The 11,274-nt window shown below is 44.2% G+C and overlaps 1 protein-coding gene across 8 annotated transcripts in view; it reads right to left on the bottom strand.

The window, feature by feature from the left end:
• Window positions 1-11,274, bottom strand: part of mtmr4 (myotubularin related protein 4) — a 44,850-nt gene continuing 33,576 nt past the window's right edge. For 6 of the 8 annotated variants that reach the window (XM_041241028.1, XM_041241029.1, XM_041241026.1 and 3 more), the window contains 9 exons: window positions 10,844-10,955; window positions 10,130-10,325; window positions 9,006-9,191; window positions 7,736-7,906; window positions 7,460-7,614; window positions 5,403-6,666; window positions 4,418-4,555; window positions 3,571-3,659; window positions 1-3,380 (listed from right to left, as the gene is read on the bottom strand). In XM_041241028.1, coding sequence (XP_041096962.1) covers window positions 3,203-3,380; window positions 3,571-3,659; window positions 4,418-4,555; window positions 5,403-6,666; window positions 7,460-7,614; window positions 7,736-7,906; window positions 9,006-9,191; window positions 10,130-10,325; window positions 10,844-10,955 — 2,489 coding nt within the window. In that variant the 3' untranslated portion in view covers window positions 1-3,202. The remainder of the gene's footprint in view (window positions 3,381-3,570; window positions 3,660-4,417; window positions 4,556-5,402; window positions 6,667-7,459; window positions 7,615-7,735; window positions 7,907-9,005; window positions 9,192-10,129; window positions 10,326-10,843; window positions 10,956-11,274) is intronic. The other 2 variants (XM_041241024.1, XM_041241030.1) reach the window with 1 other exon arrangement.

Raw genomic sequence — 11,274 nt, 5'->3', positions numbered from 1 at the left:
TTTTAGTGTACAGCTCCAACAGGTATCTCTCATATAAGACCTCCATATTCTGCATAGGACCAGGCATTCCAAATTATACCCACGTGCTTCCCCATAGCTGCAAGGAGGCTTTTGGTCTTTGCTTTTTGTGGCATGTCACACATGTGCCCTAGAATGTAAACAGAACATCCTCAATCTGTGTGAGCACTCAATTGGGTACAGACTGTATGAGAGTGGCCAGATGCACTTTGCAGGCATCCTGTGTGGTTCCTGTCTGTGGTGTGTGCAATGTCTATGATTTTATTCCAAATAAAAAGTAATGTCTGCTGATTGTGGAGGAAAAGTGTCACATGGGATCTTGGGACAGGGGAAGGAACACACACAGACACATATGCATCCTCTATCAGGTAGTGCAAGAACTAAATGCAGAAAAGTACATTTCTAAAACTTACCAATTGTTTCATAGCAATAAAAAAAACAGCATTACAACACAGGCGATCATGGTTATCCTTTATAGGCTGAAGCAGTAAAACATGCAGAAACAGTAAGACGAGCAATGCTTGTTACTTGTGCACCCTCTAGTGGAAGATGTCATAAACTGCAATTCTAAAACAAACCAGGGCCACTGAATGTACTCCAGACACTTCTCTTGGGTGCTACATTTCAGCCAGCACTGATTTACAGGCACAGTACTGCCTGGTTATTCAATACACATGTTTGGCACCTGCAAGTGGAAAATACTTCTTTTCATTGGTGGTCAGCAGAACAGGAACCGTGGACTGGAACAAAAATGAAGTTCATATAAAACATTAGCGGGCAATGGACAGCAGCTTATTAGAACAGGGCTGTTGAAACCATAATCACTAAGGTTACAGAAGCATTTTTGTTTACTTACTCATAAAACTGAAGACAAAGTACCCCAGAGGTATTTAACAACATTCCTTTCAATGCAATTTCATTAACTTCTCTCCAGGAACAAAAAAAACACCATGGAATCAAGGTAAGAGCCACATTGTTTGCATGGTTTTAGAAGCAGCTAAAGCAAAGCAAATCTAATTGCATTTTGCAAACAAAGGAAGAACTACACCTTGATCAGAGACCAACAGTCCAAATTAATTACACTTGAATTCAAATATGAACTGCTAATTATAAGCACCATATCATTAAGGGGACATCTTTTCAAGCTGAATCATTCCCAGTTTCATGTTTCACATTGAGTGCAATGTGATGCTGCAGCATTATTGTAACTAATTGTAATTGAACAAAAAATATCATTGTAGGTATAATTGTAATTTCAGCAAACCATGCTGCGATATATTGATCCCAGCTCTGCTGTGCAAAGTGAAAGGGATCTTCTTGCAGGAATGTGGCACAGCATCTGCCCTGCACCAGTTCTAAAAGCTCTGTTCTCCCTTGTGGGAGTAAAGCAGGATAGTGTGAAGTCATGCAGGGACAACAATAACCAAGCAACAAGGAAAACCACAGAGGAGACCAAAAGTCCTGATGTATATCTTTGTTTTAATGAACCCATGGAATTCAACTTGTACAGTGCATTTCTTTACAACAATTAACAGACTAGACGACGGTCTCGGCCGCTTGCACAGATTTAATAACTACAGAATCTATATTTTACATTTCAGGCTTTTTTTTTTGCCTTCACCAGCACAACTGAAAGCAGGATCCAACATTATTAGGCAGATGACAGCCAGTCAAGTTCCTCCCACTTTGCTCTATTTTCTTTGAAATTGCATTTTTTTCTCAGGTGAGGTACGCAACACAACTCATCCTTGTCGTACCTTTCAGCAGCAAGCACTTTCCCATTTATTACCTGGCTTTCATCCAATGACAACAAAATGATAAAAGGTAAACAAAAACACAGAATGGCACTATTACTTCGGGAACAACAAATCAAATGGTACAGTTTATTGTGGATACACCCCCCCCCCCCCCCAAAAAAAAAAAAAAAAAAAAAAAAACACAACACCACAGAACTTTAGAAGTACTTTCTTCAGGGCCTACAGTAGCCTTCATGTAATGTTAGTTTGAGAAGGAAAAAATGCATCACAGACAACGAGGCACTACTCTTATAAAGAGGCGGTTCACAAGCCATCCATGCAAAGGTCTTGACAAGTCCCACTTTTTGGTAATGCATCCCTGTTCAAGAGTGATGGCTCTGTGCCACTGATGACTTCAATTGTTGTAATACTTTCTACTGTTATGAAAACTGGACCCCACAAAGACATTCAGATTTTGAATTGTTAGCTCTAACTTGGAAATCACAAAATGACGAGTGAAGTGTATTTCCTCTATCCCTGCCTCACTACACCTGGACATGAAATATCAACTTGACAGCCTTTTGTTTTTCAACAGCTAGTGCTTGTCAATGTGATTATCTTCCATTTTGCAGCCTCCCACAGAAAAGGTCACAAATGGTGCTACTTCGGGCCAGACGCTTTACAAAAAAAAAAAAAAAAAAAAAAAAAAAAAGCATTGCTGGATAACGGATTTGAGATGCATTTAAAAAAATCTCATCAATGTACAACCAATTTACACACAGTGGTCTCTGAAAAACCATAAACCGTGTCTGCTTCTCAATTTTAATATTGTTTGTTTCAACATTACATTCCGGCTCTAGCAGGCCCACAAGATAACACAACAGCACTAATGATTTCTTTCCCTTTCGATTAAAGTAGGTTTGGTCTTAGCCCCCCCCCCCCCCCCCCCCCCCCTTTTTACAACAGCTTCTAGTGCACAAAAAAGTTCACATACTGTAGCAGCATTTAAATATTAAGCCTCTGATATACCGAACAAGCCTTGGATTGCAACACTTCTCCAGTAGACAACAGAAATTGTCCTCCAAAGGTCTAGTGTTGTAAGATGCACTAATCTGGGTGCATAGGTTGAGATGAAGGGCCGGAATGAAGTTGAAGTTATTCCAACCAGTACAATTCACGCAGAAACACTCCCTGTATTTCGCTGGACGCTGGATCCATCTTTCAGCTAAAGACAGTCACCACAGGGTCCTGCAAAGTGTTGGCTCAGGATAAAATCCCCACCGATTATAATAGATCAGTTGCATAGCCAGCTTTGGCTCCAGACCTGAATCATCATCATCAGCACCACCAAACCCACCCCTTGGTGTGTGTCAAAGCTTGGAGGCGCTCGGCTCATCTGGTAAAGTGGCGGGTCAACAGATCCAACCCCGATTCAGTGGAATCTCTGTTCAGCTGGAGGCTGCAGCGATCGGCTTCTTCAGCTGCTGGCTCATGATCTCGCGGGCTCTACAGACCTGGATGTGATCATAGCAGGAGTTGCAAACCAGCACGGGGTCATACAGCTGCTGATCAGGGATGGGCAGTTTCAGGTAGCAGCAGCCCCCGCAGAACACATTCCCACAGTTCCTGGGATAAACACAAAAACACATGGGACCTCTTTGAAAGTGTAGGAGCATCACAAACATTCAATCGTTTAAACTGCTTCAGAACACCATTCATGCTGTTGATTCTGTTAGCCAGTAAAAGGTCACTGTTCTGTTCTTTTGGGTGGTTGGCTTGTTGTTCCTAATTAAGCATCCTGGATTGTGGGACTCACCTGCAGTGGTGGCGGCGTTTGGCTAACCAGAACTCCGAGTCACAGCTGAAGCAATGAGATGCCATGTGATCAGGGACCCAGCGCGTTACCTATCAAAGGAAATAAAACTTCAGTACTGTTTATCTGAATCCAACACTGGAGATATACACAATCCAGCATAATCTGATCAATGTATCTTTTGTGTGTGCTTGATTTAAATGCAGCTCAAGTAAGCCACAAAGATTTTTTATTTTATTTTATTGCGGGAACATTATTATTTTGCAATAAGTTAAATATTTTGCACGCAATTCAGGATTCTGAAACTGTCCCATCAGGGCAGCTCTGTTCCATGTTTTTCTACTTGAAATAATCAGCGCTTTGTCTGTGCTGGGTTTACTCAGAGTTCTTGTGCAATAATAAAATGTGTCCAACGACAGCTGAGTTTATCAAAACAAGTTAGTTACTGTCGAAAAATGAGCAACTGCTTATCAGAGAAATCATAATTAATAAACCAGATAACAGCTGGCGAGTTACACCAACGCATTGCACTTTTGCACAAAAAAAACAACCAAGCTTTGATAACAAGTTAAAAGGACCGACTTTTTTTTTTTTAACTTTGCCTTTTTGTAGTCCAGTCTGATATGATAAGTCAGTAGTTTTTCACCACTTATTTTATTCCAACTTAGTCTCTAGTGTCTCTCTAGATAAAACATGCATTGTTTATTACATGAATAACTCCACTGTGATCTGGTTTCTAATGAACCTGTTCATTCAAGCAGGATGGATGTGCAGTGAGGAGATGCTGTATTATTTATTCATTCTTTTTAAAAAGGAAAAAAAAATGGAAGTAAAAGGGAAGCAAAGAAACCTGCAATAGGCAATCTGGGAAGCTGACCTCTGTGTCCTTCCGGTCTATAGGCTCCCAGCTGGCCTCAGACAGCCGGTCATCACTGTGAACCGAGAGAGAGTCCTCCCCATCGCTGTCATCAGACTCTCGCAGACACGTCTGAAAACAAAACATGAGAGAGTCAGACCAGCCCTCCCTCGCTGAACTGGGCAGGAAACCAGGCGCTGTGCATCGGTCTACTGTACATTTAAAATGAACGCAAAACTGTTAAATCGTCGTACCAGTGTGCTTAGGAAGTTTACAGTAGAGTCATTTATAAGGTTGTGTAAAATAAAGTCTCTTAGGGGTTATTTGTTAATTAATATTCTGTTCCTGGATCCCATCTATACACCCACTGTAAGTTTTACATTATGATTGTGTTATTATATAGTTATTTTAACTGCTTTACAGTTGCTACAGCTTCAATGAATTATCCCTTTTTCCACACTGGAAATATGGTAGCCCTACTTAAAAAGCAAATACTCAGGTATGTACCAACATCAAGGTGGATGCTTGTATTGGAAGAACGAGTGGCAACGTGACGACCCTGTCAGTAAGACGCCCAAGTCGATGCTTTTGCTTTGGTTAACAAATGGAAGATGATCTTAGTTTAAACTAAACTTTGTTCTCCATCAGTTAATTTGTTGCAGGGCACGAGTAAACAAATTGTTTCTAAGCTGCTGTCAGGTATTTCTTTTTCCACTGTTCAGATTTGAGTTCCTCTACAATCACTCCTGCCGCTTAATTAACGATCACAGTAAACAGTAGTTTTAGTGATCTAGGCAATTCAATATGGTAGTTTTAGGTGCAAGCCTTTTTACCACAATGGTAAATAGTTTAAGGAGCAAGAGACTTTCATTTAGTGGCGAGCCAACATTGGGGGAATGTATCAAAGTCAGTGCTAAAGCATGACCAGTCAAAAAGACGCAAGCGGACCGTTTGGATGGGGGGCTCCCTCATTACTCACAAAGTCATCCTGGTAGTCCTCGTCCGGCTCGGTGGGAGGCGCGCAGCACTGCCTGCTCTCCAGCCTCATCTGCAGCTCTCTGACCTGCCGTCTCAGCAGCTCCACCTCCTGCTTGTATCCGGCCTCGATCTGCCGCAGCCTCTGCTGCACCGCGTCCACCGGCACAGCTAGCCCATCATCGTCCAGGTAGGCAGGGGGGGAGCAGGAGGACGAGGTGCTGACAGAAACTTGCCTGCTGGGAGCTGCCAGCGCAAAATACCCGGAGTTCCTCCCCGCGGAGACCATCGAGCACCAGGTTGCCTTGCTGGCCGGCCGCAGGCTTTCTCTGTTGCTCGCCGCTCGCAGGAGTTTACCGGCCAGCCTTCGGTTCTGGTAGCTGGTCGCCCTGCGGGGACCCGCTTCCCCGTTGCATGCCGATTTGACCAAGCCCTGCATGTTGCTTTCCCAGTTAGATCCCAGTAAAGAAAACTCACTGAACTGGCTCTGGGAAATGAGTTTCCTTGCAGTCCTAGCACAGTCAGGCTGCATTCTGCCGAACCGCGAAAGCTCAGCCACGTTGCTCTCGGCGTTCGGGACCAGGTCGTTGCTTTTCAGAGGCTGCGCTCTCTTGGCGCACTTGGTTGCTGGGGCAGCACTGTGTTCTGTCAGCGCCTCGGTTGAGCAGTCCAGTTCCAGGGGTGTGTTTTTTAACTGAAGGAGTTCCACTGCCGTCAGCAAAAGGCGCCTCTCCTTACACTCCAGGGTTAACCCATTTTCCGCTACCTGTAAACGTGTGTCTGTGGAGGGGGGCTGGGGGGTTTCTGAATCCTGGTAATCGCTCTCCTTTATCTCAGCTGGGCACGGCTGGGCGTCATCGGGTACCTCTTGTGTTTTCCTAGGTGAATTCTCTGATAGATTTGGCTGTGCGTTCTCTGCGTTTGAAACTATGTGTCCTTGCAGAGCGTTGTGTGGGCTCTCTACAGGCTGTGGATTCAGACCGTACTCCTTGACAGAGTTGAAGTTCTCGTCGTTGAGCTGCTTCCTGTCGGGGGGCCGTGTCTCGCCCTCCCTGTCCCCTTTTTCAGACTCGCCGTGCTCCCCGTTGGTCAGCGCTGTGCTCTCAGACGTCTCGCTGGCGCCCCCTGCTGCCCCAGGCTTGTGTTCCAGCGTGGGCCGCCCCTCCTGGCAGTGCTGGTTCAGATTGGGGTCACTGGAGGTGCGAGTCAGAGGCGCCCCGCTGTCACAAGCAGAGACGAGGTTATCCATTGATCTTGTTTTGGGAAGCCTGTGGAAAAATTACATTTAACTGAAGTCATTACACAATTATGCTAAAATCAGCAGCTCTGAAGACACATCAGTAATGATAACTTTTGAAATGGCAGGACAGGAAAAGAGGGAAATGTAGCATAGGAATTCTTCTGGACAAAAAGTTGCTGGCAGTGTTAATGCAACGTACTCTAAAAAACAGTAGCTTTATTTGTATCATCAACAACGTAAGCAAATTATAGGAGAGAGTTAACATTATTTATAAATGTATACAGTTACCAGGGATGGTTTAATTATTCAGGGACCCATGTAAAATCAACTGCTTTTCTATATACACACACACACACATCTATGTAACAAAACCACCATCCACACAAATGAACACTTTTCTCAAAGAAGAATATGGCAGGGTGGGCTGTAGCTGAGCTTCCCCTATTTCTCCACAAGAGGGAGCCTTCTCCTTACCGAGACAGAGGTCTGCTCTATGTGCCCCACCCCCCAAATCTGGCACTACTTGGCAGCACTACAGTTAACCAGCTTAATATGAGGCTAAATACCTCAAGAGCAGTAAAGCATTGAAACAGCCTATCACTGCCCGTTTATAATTTTATTTTACAAGCACTTTTAACAAGATTCTGTCTTGGTGTGATTTTCTCTTTGAAGTGTTTCAAATTTCCATTTGTGGTCTCACTCGAGAAGAGTGTGTCGGAAAACTGTGACAGGCGGGGTTTGTGACGGGGGGAGCAAGGACCACACACACTGCCAGAGGTACCTGACCCCCTGACTCGTGGAGCCTCAGTGTGACCCCTCACCTGTCCAGAGATCTGGAGGTGAGCTCCTCAGGCTGCGTGGCAGGGCACAGGTACATGTGCATGCTGTCTTCTGCAGCAGTGCAGGGGGATGACGTGGGCAGATACACTGCTGTCCACAGCTGGAGGGCCCTCACATGACAGACCGGCTGGAGCACCTGCAGGGAAACCACGCCAGTTAGTATCGAAGTCAAGGGTAACCATACCCAAAACTGCAGACTAATAATCTGTTCATTCTATTCTAACGTTAATTCTAGCTTTCAAGCCGAGTAGCCCCACCGTGTCGTAGCTGGACATATAGAGGAAGTTCTGGAAGTTCTTGTTCCCGGTGCGCAGTAGCGACCACACGGAGCAGGCTCTCTTGTAGATGTTGCGTGCTTCTCTCTCGCCGGCGTTGTTACACAAGAAAGTCCCATAAAGGCAGGAGTAAGTGTGCTGGACCAGCTTCACCTGGACCATTCAGACAAAGAAACAGGAGCTACAGCAGTGTGCACATTTATTAGAAAACCTTCACCTAGTTTAACTGATGACATGCCACACATAACATTTTAAACAGCCAGGATAAAGGAACACATAGCCACAAACGGGAAAATGCATGAGACTTTAAAAATTGTTTTTAAGATGCCTGATTAAAGCACAAAGTGGTCTAACATTTTCACACAAGTGCCTATTGTTTCTGTAGCACCAACTATTGACCGAATATTGAAATTCTCCCACCCAGAGGTTTTCATGCAGGGAGGTATATAAATGACAAATCTTCAGGGGTTCTAATACTCTTGCTCACTACTGTAATGATGAACTCTAGCGCAGTCAGTGTAGCTACACGCTGTTTAAAGTATAGTGCTGTCTTATGTCGACTGGAAAGCAATGCACCTTCTACCCAGAGTTCCTGATTGAACACAGGTTCTGGAGAACATGACGACCTGGGTTGAAAACCACCAATGCAGATTACAAAGTGTGTCTCTGGAGCCCTGGGAGCTGTCTGAGCAGCTGCCTGGCAGGCTCGTAGCTCAGGGGCTGTTCTCTCTCCTGAGGAGATCACACATTTCCCTGCTGACAGCCTTTAAACCAGCAGGATTTGTGCCTGGAAACACACCAAATTCTAATAGCACCTTTCACTGCCACTCACCCCGAATTGCAAAATCACTTTGAAAATGCTTGACTCTCTTTTGATACAAACAACCACGCTGTGCATTTAATTGGGTAGATCCAGGAGCTTTAGGAGCTGCTTGGATTTCAGTGGGATTTCTATATTCGCACCACCAAAGGGGCCGAGTAGAATGGTTTTAACTGAGCGCTGGACCTCAGAGGAAGATCGCTTTCCAAGCTGAAAAGCGACCGACAGAATGTGGTCTTAATAGGGAATGAGGAGTTTACTTTGCTTGAGGATGGCTTATTATTCAATACAAGTATTTCATGTTCAGTTTATTAAACCAGATCAGTTAAACTGACCTTTGGCTGACTCAACAGTGTGTTCGTTTGAACAGGGAGCGAGCAGGAGTGACAGTCACTGTGCACAGAGACACAATGAGGTGATCGTGCTGCTTACCAGAAAAGCCTCGTTAAACTCAAACTGACAGGGGAACTGCTTGAGGAGCTGGTGGATGCAGTCCAGCCACTGCAGGAACACTGGGCACTGTTCGCTCAGATCGTCGGAGTTCTCCTGGTGTCCACAGCGATCCCCAAACTTGTGGCCAAAGTCCAGCCACTCTGTCTCCACCAGGACCTGAAACCCCTGTCACACAGTGAGCCAATGTTAATCACAGCATTCGAACAGCCACACGCCCACACTCTCCAGCATGCAGCTGTGGCCAAAGGTGTTGCATCACCCTATAGAATTCATTTTTCTTCATAAGGTCGAAACCTGCTGAATAATGTTACGACTTTGTAGTTTTCCAGTGAGATGCCAGGAAATAAAAAGTTTCTAAGTTTTTTTTTTTAAATGAATGTCTCAATCCTTAAATTCTACAGCTGTACAATGTTCAGCAACGGTACTAGAAACTCAGAACTAGCTTCGGAAAAACTTTTCAGAATTGTCCCCAGCACAGAAAGGAGAAATGGAGCCGATAGAGTTACCAATACAGAAATAAAAACGTTTAAATTTATGAGCTTATACACAGGCTGTAGTTGCTTCTTCCTTACATAACAACAACTCTGAGAAAACTTTTAATGGGCCCTAAGCGCTTTGAAGATAAAACGTCTAGTTTCCCCGCATCCCAAACACCTTATCTAAACTTATTAAAAGAGAGCCCAAGATTAGTGCTTCAGTGTCTGTGAAACCCACATACAGGGTGTCCAATAAGTCAGACACCGGAGGGATAATTGTTAATATTGTTGTCTCTAGATTTCTTTCAGGGTGTGAAATGTCTTTAAGCAAAAGATGGAGCAAATTGCTTGTCATGTGTGGTTCAGACTGGGGATGTAGCCACCTGATTTAACAATGAACCCCTTAAATCAGAAGAAAACATGCCATTGCCTGTGATGCTGCAGATCAAACAGGTCTGAATCCTGTATGAATCCTATCTGAATCCTGTATGAATTCCACCTTCAACAGCACAGTCAGATATATTGCAGTGTTAATGTAACAATGTTTTTTTTTTTTGGGATTGGGCAAAACAAAAGTGTGGAACTGGGCCTAAGGTAATGGACCGGCTGGCAGAGTGGTTCAGTTACCTCTATGGTCCTGTAGTAGGGGTCCAGTAGGATCTTGGCGAGCGCTACAATCTGCGGGGTCCGGTCCCAGCCGTCTGAGCAGTGCACCAGCACGGGCCGGCCCTCCCTCTCCACTGCCGAGGAGACCAGCGTGGCAGCCTTCAGCATCACAGACAAGTGCTGCAGCCACTTAGTGCTCTCCAGAGCAGACAGCCAGCTGGGGAGAGAACAGAGTGCAAATTAAAAACCAGCAGCATGATCTACGACTGTCTGAACAGTACGTGCAGGGAGGATTCATAGGACAAGGACCGGTAACAGGATCAAGTGCGTGGGAGAGACGGGTACAGCATTGCTTAAAAGAATCACCTCTCAAACAGAAGAAAGAAAATGAGCCGACAGTTCAACACTTTACAAAAAATGAACACAGTTTGTAGTTTTAGATGAAATACAATTAGATAATTGTCAATACAGAAGAATAACGGGAAATAAATGGATAGACTCACTGCCATGATGCCTGAAGTTTTACACAGAAAGAAATAGTAGATTGTTACATCATTAACTATATAGATTTAAACAGAAATAAATGAGTGAAGTTGCCATGGTATCAAAAGCCTGTAAGCACCTCCACTGTTTGTTTTCAAACAGCCTTTCCTTTCCAGTATGTTAAACATACTGTATGTTTATAGTGTATGCTAAGCACGAGGAGTGTGCTGGACGGAAAACAGCAACACTTACTTTCCGGGGTCTGGGATCTGGCCACACACAGCCCGGAGAGACTGGAAACTGTTCCGAATAGAGTGGATGTTTGCCATTCCCATGAACATCACTTCACAGTTGGGGTAATACTCTAAATGCATCCATTAAAACAAACACAGAAAGAGCAAAGAGTGTTTCAATAGAGGAGAACATATCTATTAATATTCTATCTTGCCATTGTAATTAAACACACACACACTAACATATATATATATGTTCAAACTTTCCACACAAAAAAACTCTCCTACATCTTGACATCACCCTGTACCAGCTTCGTTTGTAAGCAAACCACATCACCTTATCACTCTCACTGTAAGCACAGTGCCGTAGAGAAACTACAGGTCATCTTTCAACACTTGAGTTATTATTCTGATTTAGGAAACAGAATAATAATCCATGTGTTGAACATG

Source organism: Polyodon spathula, unplaced genomic scaffold (assembly GCF_017654505.1).
Source record: "Polyodon spathula isolate WHYD16114869_AA unplaced genomic scaffold, ASM1765450v1 scaffolds_740, whole genome shotgun sequence".
NCBI lineage: Eukaryota > Metazoa > Chordata > Actinopteri > Acipenseriformes > Polyodontidae > Polyodon > Polyodon spathula.
Note: the sequence above shows the minus strand (reverse complement) of the source record. Positions and strands in the feature narration are given on the sequence as shown.